Source organism: Hemitrygon akajei, chromosome 17 (assembly GCF_048418815.1).
Source record: "Hemitrygon akajei chromosome 17, sHemAka1.3, whole genome shotgun sequence".
In the NCBI taxonomy this organism is placed as follows: Eukaryota; Metazoa; Chordata; class Chondrichthyes; order Myliobatiformes; family Dasyatidae; genus Hemitrygon; species Hemitrygon akajei.
Window position 1 is genome coordinate 72974382 of NC_133140.1, and position 23837 is coordinate 72998218.

At 43.0% G+C, this 23837-nt stretch overlaps 1 protein-coding gene across 2 annotated transcripts in view; it reads right to left on the minus strand.

The window, feature by feature from the left end:
* Positions 1–23837, minus strand: part of LOC140740839 (chromodomain Y-like protein 2) — a 200057-nt gene that overhangs the window by 59359 nt on the left and 116861 nt on the right. For both annotated transcript variants that reach the window (XM_073070389.1, XM_073070390.1), the window contains exons 2-4: positions 13709–14309; positions 12780–12994; positions 1445–1617 (exon numbers count right to left, since the gene is read on the minus strand). In XM_073070389.1, coding sequence (XP_072926490.1) covers positions 1445–1617; positions 12780–12994; positions 13709–14309 — 989 coding nt within the window. The remainder of the gene's footprint in view (positions 1–1444; positions 1618–12779; positions 12995–13708; positions 14310–23837) is intronic.

A 23837-nucleotide genomic window follows, 5' to 3' on the forward strand; every position in this document is an offset into this window, starting at 1 on the left:
AGGGTGGGAAAGGAGCAGGGAGAGGGGAATCATGGTTGAGGAAAGGGGAGGGAGTGGGAAGCACCAGAGAAACATTCTGTAATGATCTTGCCTGGTGTCTCAGGGTTGGGTGTGTCTGCACCTGTACCATCCCCATCGCCTGGCACCCCTTCTCTGCCAGCTGTCCGACTCGCCCTGTGGCCCTCCACCCTCACCATTCCCAATGTCCTTTCCTCCGCTCCACATTGATAAATACAATACTGTACAAAAGTCTGAGGCATCCTAGCTATATACGTGCCCAAGACTTCTGCACAGTAGAATTATCTAGACAAGGTAAATGGTGAAAGGATGTTTCCACTAGTAGGTAAGTCTGGAACCTGATGGCCCACTCTCAGGGTAAATGATTCCTCAAGTAAGGTGGAGAAGAGCAGGAATGTCTTCTGCCAAAGAGCAGTGGATCTTTGAAATGGTCAACCCCAGGGAGCTCTGGATGCAGTACCACGGAATATACACTCAGTGGCAACTTTATTAGGTACAGGTGTACACCTACTTGTTAATGCAAATATCTAACTAGCCAATCATTTGGCAACAACTCAATGCATAAAAGCATGCAGGCATGGTCAAGAGGTTCAGTTGCTGTTCAGACCAAATATCAGAATGGAGATGAAATGTGATCTAAATGATTTTGACCGTGGAATGATTGCAGGTTCAGATGGGATGATTTAAGTATCTCAGAAACTGCTGATCTCCTGGGATATTCATGCACAACAGTCTCTATAGAGTTTGCAGAGAATGGTGCGAAAAGGAAAAAAACATCCGGTGAGTGACAGTTCTGTGGGTGAAAATGCCTTCTTAATGAGAGAGGTCAAAGGAAAATGGCCAGATTGGTTCAGCTGACAGGAAGGTGACAGTAACTCAAATAACCATGCATTACAACAGCAGACTAGCATCAAACCTTGAAGTGGATGGGCTACAGCAGATGAAGACCAATTCACACTCAGTTTTTGGGGCTGCAGGAAGTCCTGGGTGATGGGGAAGAGGCAGGAAAGTGGAGATGTGGAGAAGATCAGACTGGATATGGTCTTGTTGAATAGCAGAATAGGATCAAATGGTCTATGGCCAACCCCTGATCTGAATTTTTATAGCCTTACTTTACACTCGAACATTAGCGATGAATCAGCATTGAGATATGTAAATCACAGCATATTGAGACAGATATGAAGGTTTATCAATCATTAATACAAGCAAAGTCAGATAATGGGACATAAAACCAAGATATATATATTCAATACAATATATAGAGTAGGTGTACAATAAATATTTCAAGATCTAGAACAAGATAAATAATTCTGGTTCCGAATGAAGGAATAGTTTTACAGTATAAGAGTTTATTCCCAGCCACGACCACAAGATGCAAGTCACATGTAACTGAAGTATTTGTCTTCACCATTCAAAAGAAAAATACCTTATTGCTTCTGCAATCCGAGCGCTCTCTTTCCTCCTGTCAGTGGATAACCTGCCAATTAGGTAAGAGTAATCAAGGCCACTGCAGAACACGCTCCCAACTGCACTCAGGAGAAGAAGTTTGCTGTCATCGGCCGATGCATTACCAAGAGCCCTCCGCACCTCCTTCATAATCTGCAAAGAGTAACGTTCAGCCATTGGCACCAATAGCAAGTGAGGAACAGTAACAAACCTTGACTTTCTTTTCTTCCTCTTATTTTTACACACCTCCAGGTTCAAGATACAGTTCTTGAGATAAAGATTCCATAATTCACAAACATAGAAAACACTGGTGTTAATTTAACCAATAAACAAGTAAAGAAAATTACCCAGAATTAACAGAACAAGGACTATTTGGTGCTTTAATTTTAAGCCACACATTTTTATTTTAAACACAGCAGGTTCTGCAGAGGCTGGAAATCCAGAGTAACACACAGAAAATGCTGGAGGAACACAGCAGGGTAGGCAGCATCTGTGGAAATGAATAAACAGTTGACATTTTGAGTTGAGACACAATGAAAGGTCTCAGCCTGAAATGCTGACTGTTTATTCATTTCCATAGAAGCAGCCTGACTTGTTGAGTTCCTCAGGCAGTTTTACATGTATCAAACACGAGGAAATCTGCAGATGCTGGAAATTCAAACAACAACACACACAAAATGCTGGTGGAACACAGCAGGCCAGGCAGCATCTATAGGGAGAAGCGCTGTCAATGTTTCGGGCCGAGACCCTTCGTCAGGACGTCTCGGCCCGAAACATTGACAGCACTTCTCCCTATAGATGCTGCCTGGCCTGCTGTGTTCCACCAGCATTTTGTGTGTGTAGTTACATGTATCACGTGTTATGTTACTTTAATTTGAGGGAGACTCCAGGATCAAAGGACCCAGCCTTAGAATATGTAAAGGCATAATTTTAAGGTGATTTGAGGAAAGTACAGAGGGGATTTTTTTATACCAGGAATGGTGGGGCGCATAGAGCACATTGTTAAGGGTGGTGGTTGAGGCAGATACATTACAAGCATTCAGGAAACTCTTAAATAGGTACATGAATGATACATGGAGGTACCTGGAGTGCTATCTAGGAGGGAAGGATTAGATTAATTTTAGAGTAGATTAAAATGTTGGCACAACATTGTGGGCCGAAGGGCCCGTACTGTGGTGTAATATTCTATGTTTATGTAATACAAGAACATCTCCTTAGAACAGAGACGAGGAGGAATTTGTATAGCCAGAGGGTGGTGAATCTGTGCAATTCATTACCACAGATGGCTCTGGAGGCCAAAGCATATTTAAAGTGGAGGCTGATAGGTTCTTGATCAGTGAGGGCATCAAAGGTTACAGAGTGAAGGCAGGAGAATGGAGTTGGGAGAGAGAATAAATCAGCCATGACTGAATGTCTTATGGTCTTATTTGTCAAAGGATTTTATTCGGTCTATCATGGTGATGACCAAAGCAAGTTTTCACCAGTTAACCAAGAAAGCATTCTGACAGTCGACTTGAACCAAAAGGGCCCACTCTGCGCTGAATCTCAAGAACTAAATAAATAAACAAACAGAACAGGACCACATCAATTACAGGCTCTGTCTGTAGCAAGGGGGTAAAATGTAGCAGTACATCATCTGCTCCAGGAGAGTTGACTTGTGAGGTATGAAGCATTACTTCAAGATATCCATTACGTATTTGATGACAGTACAGCTGTCTTCTGCATGGATTGCCAGTAACACTGTCTTCTCTGAAGATTGTCGCCTTGTCGAGCTGGAGATGTTTCTGAGTTTCCTGAGATCCCTAGAGCAATGCCGTCCGGAGTTTAGCTACTTGGCGCAGAGCTCCTGGTATGGTCACCTGTGGTGTCAAAGTCAAGGAGGAGGGGGGTTCCAGATAAAGAGTGATCCAACCAAGCCCTCAGTGGTGGAGCTGGTGGAAGATGATGGCACACTGCAACATCACGGAGAGTGGAGGAAGGCTGTAGCAATGAAGGGTCCCCATTTGTTTTGCATTCCATGCCACTGGACCCCGATCTCAATCTGTCCAGGACCATGTGGTGGCTGCCCATGTATCAGCCTCCCCACGTTAAACCAAGTCACACACAGGCGTTCTCCATTACGGGAATTCACTCCAATATCCTGGGGACAACTCCTTAGGAAAACACCAAACTCGACTTGAATGACTGCAATTGTACTGCTACAAGAGCTGCACGCCAGGACCCAAATCTCAATAGGTCAGGGTGGAGTTAATGTCCCAATGGTTGACTTTTGTCAGTAAACTTTCTTTGATACCCAACGTCTCAAAACAAAAATAGGTGGAAGATTCAAATTCACTCAGTGTGACAGTTCAGCTGTGTTGTTATGTGTGGGCTGCCTGGTGCTGCGGTAGATGATGACCCCAGTTCTATTCTGACCTAGGGCGGTCTGTGTGGGATTGCACATTCTCCCTATGTGCTTTCTCCAAATGTTCTGTTTCGCACCCCACCCCCCACACACACACATCCAGCCCAAAGATAGAACATAAAACTACAGCACATTACAGGCCCTTCGGCCCACAATGTTGTGCCGACCATGTAACCTACTCTAGAGACTGCCTAGAATTTCCCTAGTGCGTAGCCCTCTATTTTTCTAAGCTTCATGTACCCGTCTAAGAGTCTCTTAAAAGATGCTAGTGTATCCGCCTCTACCACCATCGCTGGCAGTGCACCCACCATTATCAGTGTGAAAAACACCTCTGCCATCCATAAGGCATAGGAGCAGAATTAGGCCATCCGGCCCATCAAATCTGCTCCGCCATTCAATCATGGCTGATCCTTTATTTTTCTCCTCCTCAACCCCAGTTCCTGGCCTTCTCCCCGTAACCTTTGATGCCATGTCCAATCAAGAACAAGGGGGTACAATCCCCCTTGTACCTACTTCCAAGCACTTTAAAACTGTGCCTCCTCGTGTTAGCCATTTCAGCCCTGGGGAAAAAGGCTCTGGCTAACCACACGATCAATGCCTCTCATCATCTTATGCGCCTCTTATCAGGTCACTTCTCATCCTCCGTCGCTCCAAGGAGAAAAGGCCAAGTTCACAGAACCTATTCTTATAAGGCACACTCTCTAATCCAAGCACCATCCTTGTAAATCTCCTCTGCACGTTCTTTATAGTATCCATGTCCTTCCTGTAGTGAGGTGACCAGAACTGAACACAGTACTCCAAGTGGGGTCTGACTAAGATCTTATATAGCTGTAACATTACCTCACAGCTCTTGAACTCAATCCCACAGTTGATGAAGGCCAACATCCCATACACCTTCTTAACAACACTGTCAACTTGCGCGGCAGCTTTGAGTGTCCTATCAACATGGATCGCAACATCTCGCTGATCCTCCACACTGGCAAGAGTCCTACCATTAATATTATATTCTGTTTTCAAATTTGACCTACCAAAATGAACTACTTCACACTTATCTGGATTGAACTCCATCTGCCACTTCTCAGCCCAGATCTGCATCCTGTTGATGTCCCACTGTAACCTCTGGCAACTTTGCAGACTACCCACAACATCCCCAACTTTTGTGTCATCAGCAAACCTATTAACCGACCCTGGATCCACAAAGCAAGGTCTCCTTAGATCCCATGCCTCATTACATTCTGAATGAACCTCGCATGGGGAACCTTATCAAATGCCTTTTGAAATCCATTTACACTACATTCACTGCTCTACCTTCATCAATTGTTTAGTTACATCCTCAAAGTGTTCAATCAGGCTCGTACAGCATGACCTGCCCTTGACAAAGCCATGCTGACTATCCCTAATCAGATTATGTCTCTCCAAGTGCTCATAAATCCTGCCTCTCAGGATCTTCAACAACTTGCCCACCACTGAAGTAAGATTCACTGGTCTATAATTTCCTGGGTTATCTCTACTCCCTTTCTTGAACAAGGGAAGAACATTTGCAGCCTTCCAATCCTCTGATACTTCTCCTGTCCCTATTGACGATGCAAAGATCATTGCCAGAGGCTCAGCGATCTCCTCCCTCGCTTCCCACAGTAGCCTGGAGTACATCTCACCCGGTCGCGGCTGGTAAACGGGCTGGTGCATTAAATGGCTACTGTACATTGCTTCCAGTGTTAATGGGTGGCGGAGGAATCAGTGAGGTGTTATTGGGCATGTCAGCTAAGAGGTTATTGGGTGCAAGTGGGAGAATGGAATTAATGGCATTGCTCAGAGCTAGTATAGACTCAATGGGCCAAGAAGTCTCCTTCTATGTGGTAAAGAGAACACGATTGAAAAAAAATCACAGAACTTCAGATCCATCGGTGTGCAATGTCAAAAAAATAAGTGTTAACCAATTTGAATTCTCGGACAGTTCGAAATGGTGTGAGATGTTCCTGTACACTGGAGTGGTTTTCCTCATATCCACCTCACCCAACAGTCACACAAAGCCCAACACTCATCACCAACCAGACCTTGAACCATGTTGGTCCGAATCACCACTGGTGTTGTTCACATACTGGCTCAATCTGAATACAGTGGGCCATCAGGGCAGCCACATATTTGGGACAAGTCTTAAAGAACAAAAAAAATTGAGATAATAGCCAGGTTTCCCTTTGTTTATTTGGGACTATGCCGCTTAATTGGGGAGGAAGCCATTGCCGTACAGTTTCTAACCAGTGTCAGAAGTGTGCACTTGTGTGACTGCTAGACACTACACTGTGTTTCAAACAAATAGTTTTTAAATAGCATCAATTGTGTCAGATTATGTTTGAAAAACAATGATTTTAGTTGCTGATAGTTTGCAAGAAATAAGCAGTAAGATAACTCAGAATTGTTTTGCTCACTGCGATTTCTAGCACTCAGGCTTGGAGATGCCTGAATCAGCCGGGAGTGAAAATGAAACAAATTCACTTCTTCAACAAGTTAAGAACTATGAAAAATTTGTAAGTATTGGCAAGTATCTTGAATGTTACAGTGAAAATGAATATTTGGAGGATGCAACCATTGAAAACATCATATGAAGGTAGGCCATTATCTGCACTAGGTGTCCGTACTGATTTTGTTCATTTATGGTCAGTCAAAAGAACACAGCAGATGAATTCCTCCGTCGACAACTATTAGGAATGTACACAGTTTTATAGTACTGTAAAGAGTGGTGATAGTGTTCTAATTTGTTTTGTATTTCATTTAAATATATAATATGTTATTCAGTTAACTGTTTCGTTTGTATTTTTTGTACCCGTTAACTATTTCCATGAAATTTTGGTTAATTGGGGCAGTCACTTAACTGGGCTAAAACATACTGGTCCCAAAGTGTCCTAATTAACTGGAATCCAATGTATCAAACAGTCAAAGGCAAGGCATCTCTCTTAAGTGGATTGACTCAAAGTAAAACTACACCTCCAGGGTGGTTACAGGGTTCTCCTCAAAGTGGCCAGAAATGCAGAAGAAACCTTGCAAGAAGAGAAGTGACTCCCTGTTCATTAGATCAGAACTAATGGACAACTGGAAGAAGACATCTGACCAAAAAGATGGCACCGAAACTTCCTTCTCCTTTCCCCACAAGTTGATATGGTAAAGCAGGTCTCAAGTGTCACAACGTAAGGCAGCCCACTTCGGTCACTGGGCAGTTTTCAAAAGGAATGGGTTTGTGCTACAACAATGGAATGGGTGCAGTAGGGTCCATCAGGTGGGGGGGGGGGGGGGGTTGGTGATGACTGGGTGCGAGAAGAACCTCCACAAACTTCTGAAGAACATTACACACAGGGAGGTTGCTTCCTTGTGCAAATGGCACAAAGCAAGAATGTGCTGATGCGGGGACAGCAAATGAAGGTTCTCAGCCTAGAACAGTGACTGTTTATTTCCCCTCCACGGATGCTGCCCGACTTACTGAGCTCCTCCAGCATTTTGTGCGTGTGTGTTGTAGGAGGTACTTCAAAACACAGGGTAGATTTTTATGCCAAGTATATTCTGGAACCAAAGGAGACAAGACTTAAATGAGAGACATATCTGTCATGAATTAACTGGCTTCTTCTTGTTCCCAAAACCCTGAGAGAGGCGTTTTGTGGTATTTCTTCTCATTAATAATGAAAGTAATGTCGTTGTTGAATGCTGAATAATGAACTTGTGACCTCATTTGTGGGCTAATCTTACGGATGCGTTGCAGTGATCGCAGGACAGATGAACTTCCAGTGTGGGAGCACCTGCGAGACTGAAAGATCACCCACTCACTATAAGGTGAGGCTGGTTAACCATCACAGCACACTCTGCAGCGCATTACGTGTTACCGCCAGAGTGTACTGTTGCAACAATTGAGACTTCAGATGCCCAGACAATTTAAGAAGGCAATATGCTCTGCTGGGTGGCTCCACCAACAGAAAGATGGCCAACTATGGCCAATGAAGACGGAACATTAAAGAAAGGTTTGCGTTTCTATTGTGCTTCATACACAATGTTACAAAATACCCTAGAGCCCATGAAGATATTCTGAAGTGTAAATATGGCAGGGAAATGTATTAGTAAACACACACCGGTCCTCATCAAGGAGTTAGCAGTGGAAAGGATGAGCAGCTTCAGGCTCCTGGGCATCAACATCTTAGGGCATCTATCCTGGGCCCAACATAAATTATGAAATAGGCACACCGATGGCTATACTTCATTAAGAGCTTGAGATTTGATGTGTCACCAAAGACTCTAGCATGTTTCCACAGATTTACCATGGACAGTATTCTGACTGGCTGCATCACTATGGAGACTCCAATGCACAAAGGTGCGGCCATCTCCGCCACGGGCAGCAGACACTCCACCAGCAACAACATCTTCAAATGGTGGTTCCTCGAGAAGCCGGAATCCACCATTAAGGTCCTTCACCATCCAGGACAAGCCCCCTTCACATCACTGCCATTAGGAAGGAGGTACAGGAGTCTGAAGACACACACTCAGTGTTTTATGAACAGGGTCTTCCACTCCACCATCAGATTTCGGAACAGTCCACAAGTACTACCTCACAATTTTGCTCTCTTTTAGCAACATTAATTTATTATTTAATGTTTTTTTACTGTAACCTTAGCGTTTTTTTTTAATGTCTTGCACTGTACTGCTGCCACACAACAACAAATTTCATGCCATATATCAGTGATAATAAACCTCATACTGAATCTGAACATGCAAACACGAGGAAATCTGCAGATGCTGGAAATTCAAGCAACACACACAAAATGCTGGTGGAACGCAGCAGGCCAGGCAGCATCTATAGGAAGAAGTACAGTCAACGTTTCCGACCGAGAGCCTTCGTCAGGACTCACAGTTGACGTTTCGAGCCGAGATCCTTCATCAGGGGTCCTGACGAAGGATCTGAGCCTGAAACGTGGACTGTGCTTCTTCCTATAGATGCTGCCATTTTGCGAGTGTTGACTGAATCTGAACAAATCTGCTTTGGGCCTACTGTTTGGAGGACATGAACAGTACTGGCACACTGAGAGCTCCAGTGGCATAGCTGTTTTAGTCTCATGAGGGAGAAGGCTGACCACGGTTTCGTATCTCTGCTTTGATGACATGGCACCCTCATACTGTAGTATGAGCTCAATTTTTGTATCCTGTTGAACTTGGGGACCTTCTTCCTGAATGGTAAGAGCATTACCCACTGGAGTTAAAGGATATCCGGGGTTACTTCGTGGAGAACAAAGCTGAAATTTATAGAGCGATACTTCAGCAAGGATATTCCGGCTCGGAGCTCTGGAAGAGGCCCACCAAACAAGTTTGACAAAATCTAAGAAAAGGCAGACTCTTGTGTCATCCTAGAACTTTTACCGTGTCAAAGTCACTGTAAATTTATTATCAAAGCACGTACATTCAGTGGCCACATTATCAGGCACCTCCTGTCAGTAGCACGGAGTCTATATTCATGGTCTTCTGCTGTTGTGGCCCATCTACTTCAAGGTTCAATGTGTTGTGCCTTCTGAGATGCTTTCCTGCACACCACTGTTGTAACGCTGGTTATTTGAGCTACTACCACCTTCCTGTCAGCTTGGACCAGTCTGGCCCGTCTCCTCTGACTTTTCTCATTAACAAGGTGTTTTCACCTACAGATCTGCAGCTTACTGAATGCTGTTTTTCTTTGTCTTTCTCACCATTCTCTGTAAACTCTAGACAGAGTTCCGTGCAAGAAAAAGCCAGGAGATAAGTAGTTTCTGAAATACTCAAACCACCCTGTCTGGCAATTCTGATGTCTAGTAAGTGAATATAAAAAAAACACATCTATCAAACATTCATTGGGCTAAGATTGTCTTACGCCTGAAAGGTGAAGGTGGCTGATTCTAAACTGCAGACAAAGTCACCTTTTAACTCTGACTCATCCCTTGTTTTTCTCCAGTCCTGATGAAGGGTCTCGACCCGAAACATCAACTGTACTCTTTTCCATAGATGTTGCCTGGCCTGCTGAGTTCCTCCAGCATTTTGAGTGTGTTGCTTGGATTTCCAGCAACTGAAGATTTTTTCTTTGTTTGCGATTGGACAAAGTCAGGTGTGCTGAGGTATTTCAACCAACATACCGGCTTCAAGACTCGCTCATACCTCCCCAACTCTCAAGGTATTGATTGAGCAAACTCAACAATCTTACCCAGTTCCTTCAAAGCATTTCCTGTAAATGATGATTTCTGCTTTTATACCCCCGTGTGGCTTGGATTTTGTGTGAAGAGGGGACAGAAGTAAGAGTGGTAATACTTTTGGCCTCCTCCGGTTGAAGCACAGCTGTCCTGTAAGCTCTTTCTGCTGCTGACCACCCACAGGAGATTGAGATGTATTGATCTGATGACAGTAATCACCTCAATGCCCAGACTAGGAGAAGCACACAGGTTGACAAAGCAAGAACAAACAGACTCTTAAGGGCTGAACCATCATTTTGATCAATGACATTATATGAAGCATGACCTTAGACTAGATAGTCAGAGGTCAGAGGTCAGGAGTGTGGAGGACAAATTGGACTAATTACTTTATCGCTATGCGTACAAAGAACAATGATATCACTGAATACACAGCCAAAGATCAACCAGGCTTCCCACTGCTCGGCCAGCTTTTCCAGTCTTCCCATCCGCCTGCCTGAAGAGTCAAAGGATAATGAGATTAGTTGTAAGACTCGGGACGTTTGAGACTGAAGGGACTGCTGTGGGATGTGGAGAGCCGTGAACAATATTGTGATCAAACGTCTCAGTGACTCTGTCGTTTCTGGTGCATCAGGAGGCCTGCTCTTTTGTGAGAGTGGTCTCGCACTTTGTAGCTCAGCACTTCACAGAGAGAGCCACAGTCCAGAAAAGTGCACATTTGACAGCAGACCGCAGTGTGCAGAGAAAGAAGGAGCTGCTATTACTCAAATACCTCTGATAACACGGCAGACTCATTTAAGTGCACTGTCCCCTTGAGTATGACTGTTAACTCCCAGGTTCGGTACAAACAATAAATAGATTTGGACTTATATACAGCCTTTTTCATCAGCAGGAGCTCCCAAAAACTTTTTGCAACATGCATTTATGTGGAGCTTTTAATGTAGCAAAAAAAAATTAGCTCACAGAAGTCACTATTATAGTGGGGAAAACAGGACAGTTGGTTTGTACACATGAGAATTCTGTAAACAGTAATGTCATAATGTCCAAATAACCTGCATCCTTTAGTGATGTTCACCACCTGAACACGCATCTAAGAAAGATTTAAGGATTTAATAGTATAGTCACCATTGTAAGCAGGAAACAGAGCAGCCAGAATGAGCATATCAATATTCTGTAAATAGTACTGTCATAATAACCTACATTTTTAATGATGTTGACTGCAAGAAAATGAATCTCAAGTAGTATATGGTGACAAGATAATAAATTTACTTGGAACTTTAAACTTTTAAGTTCACCACCACTTTTTCAATGATAATTAGGAAGGGCAAAAATGATACCAATCCTGACATTATAGAACCATAGAACACTACAGCACAGAAAACAGGCAATTCAGCCCTTCTAGTCTGTCCCAAAACTTTATTTTGCTAGTCCCATTGACCTGCACCCAGTCCATAACCCTCCAGACCTCTCCCATCCATGTATACATCTAATTTATTCTTAAAACTTAAGAGTGAGCCCTCATTTACCATGTCAGATGGCAACTCGTTCCACACTCCCACCACTCTCTGAGTGAAGAAGTTCCCCCTAAACCTTTCCCCTTTCACCCTAAAGCCATGTCCTCTCGTATTTATCTCTCCTAATCTAAGTGGAAAGAGCCTGCTCGCATTTACTCTCTCTATACCCCTCATAATTTTGTAAACCTCTATCAAATCCCCCCTCATTCTTCTACACTCCAAGGAATAAAGTCCTACAGCCATGAGAAGATGAGAAATGCAAAGATTTACAACTGGGGGTAATGAGTGAATGGCCCCATTTTGCTTACATTTTGACTTGCTGCATTAAGACGTCACCAACAAATGGGATTAATTTAGATAGGTGTCTTGCTCTGCATGGACCAGATGGGCTGAAATTACTGTTTCCAAAGTCCAAAAAGGGCCCAGGTTTTCAAATTAGTCTTAGAAACAGGATTTAGCCATATTGGTCCTCATGGAAGGCTTGATCTATGAGAGTCTCAGATGGGTTACTGGCAGTTGGTTTCCCATGGCAAGTGAAGTGAAGATCAGCCTGGTTCTTCGCTCCAAGCATCATTATGTGTGATATGAGAATTCCTTCTCAGAAGGTGGAATCAAGATGATCTCATTGGGAACTGTCATTGGGTGGGCATTCGGCCAATCTAGAATGGCACTGAATGAACGTAGTCTGGAGTCAAGGTTCTGGATATTGTGGATTATGATTGTGGGTTTCATATGAACACGAGCTGTGGATTTAGTTCTCAGGGTTGTTTTGGTCTGAAAAAAACTAACTGAAGAAAGCTTTAGAAAGTCATGTCCTATAAACTTGGTCTGTGTGATCCTTTGGATTATTTCTAATCTAGTGGAAATTTCCAGTCCTCACATTCCTGCTCTGTTTCTTTTTTAAGCCCCTCTTTTATAAGACGATGGGTTGGAGGAAGGGAGGAAAGTGGGTTGGAGAGGGAAGGATAAAGGTGCTTCCGCTTCATTGTGATGCAGTGTGGAGTTGGTTTGATTGATTTTCTGGTCTTTTCATCAATCTCAATTCCTTTGCCCAACGAGGAAGACTGATCGAATGAATGGCACATTAATTTGACTTACAGGATTCATATTTTAGCAGCACATAATATCCCACTTCTGACACAAGGAAGAAAAATGAAGAATTTCTATCTTATGGATCACATATAATTTGGCAAAAAAAAATGCATGAGACCTTACCTCAGGTGTTAATGAATTGTTGTCTGAAGTTTGGCTGGAGAGTAAAACGTGGGTAAAGCCATCTTGTTTCCTAACAACAATATCCCTGAATCGATAGTTGCTTTCATTTTGTCGAACGCTGCATCTGAGGCGTTTGTCAAACACGTAGTCGTCCTTCTCCTCCACCATTTTCCTCTTCACTGAACACGATAGACTACTCTGTCCATTTGAGATGCCTGGAAGTGAAATCACTTCTAAAATGAAATGTCAACCACCCATTTTACCAGCTACTTGCACTTAATTAGATATAATTAATCAATAAAAAGACATTGCTATCAGCTACAAAAAAGACTTGACAGAGCTATATAGATTGGTAGAGTGGATAGCCAGTGCATTTTTCCCAGGATGGAATTGGCTAATACGCGGGGACATAATTATAAGGTGACTTGAGGTAGGTATAGGGAGCTGTCAGAAGTAGGTTTTTTTTTCCCAACACAGAGAGTGGTGGGTGCTGGAATGCACTGCCTGGAGTGGTGGTAGAGGCAGATACATTAGGGAGCTTTATATAGACTCATGGATAAAAGAAAAATGCAGAGCTATGTGAGAAGGAAGCATGAGAAGTAGGCTAATACTCTTGGAGAAGGTTAAATGATCAGCACAACATCATGGGTCAAAGGGCCTGAACTGTGCTATGATGTTCTGTGTCCCATCTTTGAAATTACATGAATGTGAGGCATCATTAATTGGGTAATTTATAAGTTCAAATAATTACAAAACGTTGCATGTTTTGTGGATGTCCGTGGAGAGTAAGAATTTCAGGTTGTATATTGTATACATTCTCTGATGTTAAATGGAACTATTGAACCTTTGCTAATTAAGGAGTATAAATGCAAGTATATACTGGTTGGGCAGAATCGCCTGTTTTGGTGCTGCACGCAGTCATCACGTACCTATTCCATTGACGACAGGAGGGTCGTCATTGGCTCCATCTTCCACAAAGTCAGGCTTTCCGGGATCCACATTCATTCTCTGTTGCCGTGAGGTATTGTCAAACTGTAATGCATTTTTGCTGTGTCTAGCGTCGCCATTCTGAAACGAGTTATCCGTTTTTCTGTAAGGCATTATCTGCACCCCACTCGCAGTGGTTCTGTAATGCACAGTTTTAGTAGCTATGATTTTCTTGTTATCCCCAGAACTGTGCTTTCCATCTCTGGCCATGGAAGCCCGTTTTTGCTTTTGATGTGCATTATTAGTCCGCTTTTTTCGTAATCCTCCTCCTCCTCCTTTCCCCTTGGTAGATTCATAGGCTCTGAATGGCGCAGTTCCGTGATTGTCCCTCAAGACCTGCCTTGGGCTATTTCCCCGTTTCCCTGATTTAGTTCGCTTTTCTTTGGAAGCGTTGAGTCCATTGAACTCATCAATAAATTCTTCACAGTGAAGGAGGTGATGCTCTGGTTCCCAAGTGTCTTCATTACTTCCATAGCCTTTCCACCGTATAAGGTACTCCCACTTCCCCTTTTTATTTTTCCTCTTGTCAACAATCTTCTCCACCTAATGGGGGGAGAAAAGTTCTGCATATAGATTATTCTGTTTGCGACTGTCATTTCACACCAGTACAATGACCCAACAGAAACATTTACTTCAAGCATCGGTAACAAGGGCAGCAATTCGTTACCCATCTCCAATTACCCTTGGCTTGCTTGGTCATTTCAGAACTCAGTTCAGACTCACCTGCTTTGGTGTGGGCTTGGTTCAAAAGAAGACCAAAGGAGGCAGGCCTGGCAGAATCCCTAAACAAACACTTAGACATCCACTTTGAATGGAATACACCTTTAGGTAGGAAGCACAGAAGCCTGAAGGCACACACTCAGCGATTCAGGAACAGCTTCTTCCCCTCTGCCATCCAATTCCTAAACGGACATTGAAGCTTTGGACACTACCTCACTTTTCAAAAAAAAATACAGTATTTCTGTAGTTGCACGTTTTTTTCCCCAGTGATAATAAACCTGATTCTGATTCTGAATAGAATGAACTGACACAAGCACAGACGAAGCTGAAAAGCTCTGGCCTTCCTTATGGACATGCCTTACTACCACTACCTTCTGGACATTGTGAGAAACAGTACTACTAAACGGCTGACGAGAAACTGGTTTCAGCTTTATTTGTCACAAAAGTAAAATGCGATGCTTACGTCAAAAGTCAACACTTGTGATCGGCCCCCAGCACATCCTCTGACTGTGTTGGTCATTAACACAAACAACACATTTTAAAATTCAAAGTAAACACTGAGGGCCGACTGCAAGTGTTGCCAAGCTTCTGGCACCAACAATAACATGCCCACAATCCACTATCCCTAACTCTTTGGACTGTGGGAGCAAACCCGCAGAAAACCTACGTGGCCACGGAGAGAGCATACGAACTCCCTGCAGAGAGCAGTGGGATTGAACCCAGGTTGCATGCATTGTAAAGAATTATACTAAGTGCTACTCTAGCGTGCCATCGTCAGAAACATGTTTGAAATAATGCACGTACTTGCATACAGTATAAACTCACACAAACACAATATACACTCTGCATAGTATTTTTTTAAAATATTTATTGGAACTTGGACATTCACTGCAAGTCAGTATTTACTGTTTATCAACTGACTGGCTTGCTGGACCATTTAAGAGAAAACTCTCAATAGTTACAAGAAGCAGACCAGCTAAGGAGAGATTTTTCTCCCTGACAGACCATGGTGAACCAGATAGGTCCCTTCCAGAAATCTGCTTTGCGACCATCATTACTAGTAACTTTTTAAAAATTTGAATTCCACGGCTTTCTTGGTGGAATTTGAACTCGGGTCCCAAGGTTGTTCATCCAAGGTTCTACGTTACTGGTCCAGTAGATTAAAGATAAAGATTTAAAGATTAGCTTTATTTGTCACATGTACCTCAAAACGCACAGTAAAATGTGTCGTTTGCTTCAAATCAAACCAGCTAAGATCGTGGAGCACAGCCTGCAAGTGTCACCATGCTTCCAGTGCCCACAACTCACTAACCCCCCCACCCATACACCTTTGGAAAGTGGGAGGAAACTGGAGCACCCGGTGGAAACTCATGAGGTCATGGGGGGGGGGAGGGGAAGGTAGAAACTCCTCACAGATGGTGGTGGGGATTGAACCCCAATCTTACAACTGATGCTGTAAAGAGTGACGCTAACCACTACCCTACGGTGCACCCCATGCAGTTAACCACACCACTATTACACCCTACATATACTCTAAATCACGTACATACTTAACATGCGCACATTTGTGTCAAAATGGTTGTTGTGATACCTCTATGGTGTGGTAGTGCAGTGGGTAGTGCTTGTCACTCTCTCTTTCAGCTTCCACCGCTGTCTAGCGGGCTTGCGAAAAGGAGAGCTGAATGTGTAGGTCTCTCCCTGCCAGTACGTAGCCTCTCCAACAGCAAGCCTCATGTAGTGCCTCCTCATTAGTGACTCATGGAAGCTGAACTCCTTTCGGGCTCAGGAGGGTCTGGCCCCTGTACACGTAGCACGCAGGCCAACAGGTGTGTGGACATGCCCTGGTGTTTGTGAACCAGATCTCCAGCTGTGGGTAAATAGCCCCACTGCCTTGTGGGCAGCCTCGGGACAAATGAAGGCTACGGGAGTAAACCCAGACAGCAAATCCAGGGAGGAGCATCTATGGCAGCTGGACGTCACTGAACTTCCTCCTGGCAGCTCCTGCAGCCAGGCTGGTGCCAAACGTATTGCGTCATACGCTTTCCTTTGGACTACGCTGGTGAGGCTGAGAGAGGGACTTTGACGATCGGGGATCTCAGGGTCTCCATACCTTCTGTTCACTCTTGTGGTGATGACCATCATCATCCACTGTCCTTCGAGACAGATGGATGCCAACCACGCATTTATACATATACTCCATACATGTGGTTCATGCCCACAGATGCATCTTTTCAACAACCATGTTTTAGCTTCTATTCCACAAATTCTGAAGTGCTTTTGAGTGCAGCTTCTGAGCCTGCAGATTTGTGCTTACATCTCTGCCCACAATACTAAAAGTTTGCTTTTGACAAGTACTATCCAATCGTATTCTTTGACACTGTTCACCTTTCTTTTCTAGACTCTGAGCGAGCTAGTCAGTATACGTGATCTTCCCTTCACAAGTTAAAGATATCCCAGATATTGAACCATGTGTTTAAGCTCCATCAACTTCCCTGAGTACAAATGCCAGCCGAACCTATGGATTAAGAAAGCTCACTGTCCCATTGACAAAATGCCGGAGGAACTCAGCAGGTCAGGCAGCTTCTATAGAAAGGAATAAAAAGCTGACATTTTGGGCTGAGACCCTTCGTGAATTCTGGCTTCTCCCCTTTATTCGTTTCCAGTCTTGATAAAGGGTGTCAACCTGAAACATCGACTCTACTCCTTTCCATCGGTGCTGCCTGATCTGTAGCGTTCCTCTAGCATTTCGTGTGTGTTACTCTGGATTTCCAACATCTGTAGAATCTCTTCTGTTGGAGTGTTTTTCCCCCCCCCAACATCTGATTCAATGCCTGGCTAAACATTCTATCTCATTATCTCTGGCATGGCTTTATCCTCTGAACTCACCCAATGCAGGACACAACTTTACTCGTTCGCTCTCTCAACAGATGAGACCTTCAAGGGGAACGCGCTAAACACTTGGAGGAAAGGAAAGGGAAGGACTTACGACGAAGGTAAAAAATAGTGGTGGAGCTTTGTGTGGGTCTTGAAAAGCAGCTGAAACAAGTTGGCTTGGAAAGTCCTCTTCTGTGCCATGGGTTTTCTCTAAAAGAGCTATCAGTCCCTTACCTGGCAGACATAGGACATGTTTTCTACTGAAGAATGGGACATTTTTGAAATGATCAGTTATCTGCCTTCCCTTATCTTCCGATTTCCATCCATTTCTCTCCAAGTGACATAGATGAGTGGAAAAGGAGAGGGCTGGTATTGACCATAAACACTATATCAGAACAATTCCTTATCTTGGGGCTCCACTTTCACAACACAAAATCCAATTCCAATCCAATGGCTATCACTGCATATGGATCTATTCAGAGGGCTGCATAGAGTACACCATACTCAACTCAATGAACTCTGTTGGATAGAATCCCAAATTTAACTACTGCAACGATGCCAACACTAACATTCTTCATCTTGGTTGGCATAAATGTTAACAAAATAGAATACTGAGGCTCTAACACACCTAATGGTATTAAACATTAATTCTGGAATCTGATCTACTCAATAGTCTGACTCAGTTAATCCGCTGAGTTACAAGCTGTGAGTTTTATTAAATTAACCAGTACACAGCTTCTCTTCTCACAATCAATTATGTGATCGGTATTTATGTTAAATTGAAAACATCAATGAATACAGTCCTTCAAATTTAACAGCAGTTTACAAAATACCTTTTTGTGTTAAATCAGTTGTTGAGTTTGGGTACCAGTTCTATCGGTAACTCGATCTGTTCTACTGTTATGTGAAGTAACAAGCAAAGAGAACATTCCTATTATGGTAAAATCCAAATGTATAGCTTGCTCCTGTGTATAAATCAGCCTCTTCCTAACTTTCACAAAGCTTAAGACATAGAAGCAGAATTGGCCATTTAGCCTATCAAGCCTGCTCCACCATTCCATCATGGCTGATTTATTTTCCCTCTCAGCCCCATTCTCCTGTCTTCTTCTCATAACCATTGGCACCCTTACTAATCAAGAACATAACAACTTCTGCCTTAACTATGCCCAGTGGCAGGGCCTCCACAGCTGTCCGTGCCAACGGATTCCACAGATTCACCTCCTATAGAAATTCCTCCTCATCTCTGTTCTAAAGGGACTGAGGCTGTGCCCTGGGGTCCTACACTTCTCCACAATAGGAAACATCCTCTCCACGTCGACTCTATCTAGGCCTTTCAATAGTCGATAGGTTTCAATGAGATCTGCCTGCATCGTTCTAAACTCCAGTGAGCACAGGCTCAGAGCCGTCCAATGCGCCTCATATGTTAACTCTTCCATTCCCTGGATCATTCTCAGAACCTCCTCTGGACGCTCTCCAATACCACAGTATGGAAAAACCTGTTGCAAAACGCAAGGTACAAGGCTAAAACTTGCAGCGTGTAGTCAACGACAGGCAAATAGCACACACCTGCACTATTGAGGGGGCACCCCCAGAGAATGAAGGTGTTATCTTCATTAGTCATGGTATTGAGTTCATGGACTGTGAAGTGATGTTGTAGCTCTATAAAACCTTGATTAGACCACACTTGTGTTCAGTTCTGGTTGCCTCATTATAGGAAAGATATAGAAACTTTACAGAAGATGCAGAAGAGATTTACCAAGATGTTGCCTCAATTGGAAAGCATGCCTTGTGAGGATAGGTTAGGCGAGCTTTTCTCTTTGGAGCAAAGGAGGATAAGAAGAGCCTTGATAAAGATGTGTAAGATAAGAGGCATAGACCAAGTGGACAACCAGAGACTTTTTCCCCAAGGCAGAAATGGCAAACACGAGTGGTCATAACTTTAAGGAGAATGGAGGACGGTATAGGCCTGATGTTGGAGGTAAGCTTTTTACACAGAGTGCTGGATGCATGAATAGCACTGTCACTGAGCTAAGCAGTGATTAGAAGAGTTGTTCAGCCCATCATGTTCAAGCTGACACCTGGGCTATCATTTTAATAATCCCACGTCCAGGAACTGGCACGCAGCCTAGGCGATTTAAGGGCTTGTCTTGATACTTAATGCTGTTGGCATTTCTGCTTCTGCCATTCATTCTGGTTTTGGTAATCTTTTACTTTTAATAACTTTGATAATTTAACTCTTCAGATGGACCAAGACAGAAGGACAGTTGAAAGGGAAATCACGTGGATCAGAGAAAGAAATGGTGGAGGCGTGCCAAACTGGGATACTCAGACCCCACTTAATGCTGAGGATGCAATGTAAATCAGCGCTGTGCGGGGTCACTATAATATGACGTAAATGGACATGTGTGCCTGATTAAAAAAAATCAAACCTGAGATATATGAAATATTATTTTCTGCATACACAGTAATTTGTGGAGTAACCAACACACAAATAGGCCTAACCTCTACCAGCGGAGTAGCAGCAGCGGCGGGAGGCGGGTGTTGGTTACATCTGAGAGGAAGGACCAGGCTGTGGGTCCTCTTCTAACTTTGGCTTCTTCTTCAAGCAGGCGTCGAGATTTGACTGCTTTTGCTTAAGTTTCCTCTCACGAAGCAGTTTTCAGTAGCAGGAAATCATGTCGAGAACACCTCTCTTTGCCTTATTGCTTTGTTCCCAGTCAGGGTCATTATCGATGAACTGGTTCCTGATTTGTGTGGTTGTGGTGATGCTAGTGCGAGGAAATTTTGTGGTGAGGTTTCTTGCTGGTGTTTCCTCTTCTCCATCTGTGTCTTCTGATTCACCCAGGATGTGTAGCTCTGCCAATTCTCGAAGCTCTTCGTTATTAAGGCTCTCACCATGAGAATGCAGTAACTCTTCAACATTGTCAGCATTAACATACTCACGCCGTATCACCTGCCGTTTCACATCCATGCTAATCTTTTCCTAGACATCTTTGATGTACTCCCCTCACTGGAAGTTGCAGACCGTTTTCCAGACATTAAAGGCGAATAAAATGGAATAAATTGGTGAGGAAGCAAGAAAGTTTACACATGCAGGGGAGGCAGAGCGTGAACTAATACGTGATTGGCTGTGAGGGGCTCAGAGCATATGTAAAGTGCTCTCATTGGCTGATTGAATGTTTACTGTAATGGTGGCCATTCTTGAAAAGCTTTAAGTATGGTTTAGAATGAATTTTTGTTATGTTTAAAAATTTCAATAAAAAATTGAATAACTGTATTGTAATGAATCACCGCTATGCGGAGACTGAGTGTAGTTGGTTTCATGTAGCAATGAAATGGCAGACAGAGCCAGGACCCATGCCGCTGTCCACGGCTACGGCTTTAATTTGTAGGAAGTTAATGTCCAAATTAGACCATTAGATATAGGAGCAGAATAAGGCCATTTGGCCCATCAAGTCTATATTCTGCCATTTCATCATGGCTGATCCATTTGCCTTTCAGCCCCAGTCTCCTGCCTTCTCCCCATATCCTTTCGTGACCTATTTAATCAAGAAGCTATCAACCTCTGCCTTAAATATACCCAATGACTCGGCCTCCACGGCCACCTGTGGCAACGAATTCCAGATTCACCACTCTCTGGATGAAGAAATCCCTCGTGTCCCGACGAAGAGTTTTGGCCCGAAACGTCGACTGTACTTTTTTTTCCCCATAGATGCTGCCTGGCCTGCTGAGTTCCCCCAGCATTTTGTGTGTGTTGCTCTTAAGCCTTGAAGTGGACGGGCTACAGCAGAAGAAAACCACCAACATACAATCAGTGGTCACTTTATTAGCTACTGGGGGCACCCAATAAAGTGACCACAGTGTGTAAAGTTGTCCTTAACATATTCAGATTCCGATTCATTTGTTTATCACATGTACACTGAAACATGCAGTGAAATGCCTTGCTTGCATTAACAACCAAGACCAGCTTCAGGCTTAATTTTAATAAATATAACTTTAAAAAAAAACAAAAGCATAATGCTGAATTAAATAAAGCTTCTAAATGGATATGTGAAAATCTAATTTGATAATGACAATTAAATATTTGTCATGTCAACCATTTCTAGCCAGAATAGAGCCACACATCTGCTCTGGCTGGTTCTGGGTTCAATGAAAGATTAAATTATGCTTCAAGGATACAAATCATTCACAGCCAAGAGGGTCAAAATCAAAATCTTAAAATCATGGGCTATAGTAAAATCAAAGTAATTAGCCTGTTGATAATAGGGTTAGAAGTGTTTTAAGCAGCACTTGTTCAACAAACTTAAATAAATCTAAAATTAGTAACTTGGAAAAGCCTCAAAGGTAACTGCAGTTATGAGGCCTCGGATAAATCTCTCAATGAGACAACTGCAACCTCTGCTTTGTGTTAATACTCTAGGATCTGAATACAATTCAAAATCGTATGGCTGGTATTAGATAGACTGCTGTTGATAACCTACTGTGTGCAATTAGAGGTCGCAGCCAAACTAGAGGTTCTTCTGGTTTGAGTGTGAGATTTGATTTTCTGATTCAACTGTCTGTTTTGCTTCATAAAATTTTCTATTCATTAACGACGATGATAATCAGCTCTGCAAAGTGTTGAAAGAAATAAGGGCAACACAGTGGTTTGGCTGCTCGATTCTCTGCTTCAGAGCATCAGAGACCTGCGTTCGCTCCTGAGCTGGGAGTACTGTCCGTGTGGAGTTTGCACGTTCTCCCCAGTGACCATGTGAGCGTCCTCTAAGTGCTCTGGTTTACTTCCACATCCCAAAGTTGTGTCGGTTGGTAGGTTAATGGATCACTGTAAATTGCCCTTTATGTATAGGTGAGTGGTAGAATAACAGGAAAGATCACAAGATCTTTTGCTTTAATACCATGCGGTTTCTTAAGAATATAGGTTTTATAATATATAGAATTTGATACAAATATATAGGATTTAGATATGCTGACCCACACTCCAGTTCAGAAGGTGGCAATAATGCACCTTAAAGCTGCTTGCCAGACGCCATAAAACCTCAGAAGACGATGGAGTGATGAACTGAGCTGAGGCTTTGGGCCTGCTCCGGGTGTTCTGACCCTTCAGGTCTACGGACTCTCAATTTCACTCTGAATGCTGTTGCTTGTTTTTACTGTTTGCATGATTTGTGTTTTGTTTCTCTCTCTGCGTTTGGTGTTGGTCTTTTTTAAAAAATGGGCTCTTTCGGGTTTCTTGTTTTGTGGCTGCCTGTAAGCAGATGAATCTCAAGGTTGTATAATTTATACATACTTTAATAATAAATGTACTTTGAACTTCGAGGTAGAATTTAGGGGCAGTTGATGAGAAAGTGTGGAAGATCACTTTAAAAAACAGCATTAATGTAGGATTAGTGTAAATGGCTGTCTGATGGTCACCACAAACTCAGCCAGCCGAAAGGCCTGTCTCCATGCTGTCTCCCTCTGACCTTCTCTCTCTCTTAAAGGAGTAGCCAGTTATCTATTTCTGACAATCACCTCTCTTACCATTTACAATACAACACTCTGAGAAATTTTTAAACGTAGATTTGACCCCACTGTCTCCCTCTGCTCTCCTGAATCCCTTCCATAGATCAACACACGCCCGCACACACAAAATACTGGAGGAACTCAGCAGGTCAGGCAGCATCTATCGACAGGAATAAACAGTCGAGAGAAGAGTTTCAGCCCAGAACACTGAGTGTTTAATACAGGGATGGCCAACCTATGGTGCATGCGCCAAAAGTGGTGCATTGGATGATTAGAAGTGGCACATTGCACCCCAGTGATAATAATAAAAAAGTAAACCTACTCATGCAAAAAGTATTAACCAAAAACCAATTTGTAGAAAAGAAAATCTATAACAGGAATTCAAGTAGCTTAGAGCTAGAAATGGGTTTACTGAGAATAAATCTAAAACTTAGTAATTATTTTTAGTGATTTTATTATTTCATGCACATCTTTTGGCGAATGTTATCTTCTTTCACGTTAATCTGTTTTCAATTAAAAAAGTTCAATGAGTCAAACTAGGGAAGAAGGACTTTTGTTCTGCAGTCGTTCCATAACTGTTCAATACACGTTTGATACTTGTTTGATCCTGAGGCGCCAGGCGTCTGCACCAGCGGTGCGTTGCAGGTTTTTGCCAGTTAGTTTACAATTGACACTGGTGCGCTGCGGAGTTGTGCTTTGTTCATCCTTTGTGAACATTTGCAGTTTTGTACTTTTTCGAAAATTAAGCCTTGTTTTTACATTCAGTTACCCATCACTGTGCAAAAGAAAAGCAGGAAGTGACAGTAAGCATGAGTTCAATGAACAGTGGGAAAATGAGTTCTTATTTATAGCGGGTCCGTCAGGAAAACCGTTGTGCATTGTTTGTGAAAACACTTTCTCACATAATAGAAAACTTGACCTTAATAGACACTATAAAACACAACATCAGACTGAAATAGAAGGAAAACTGAAGCT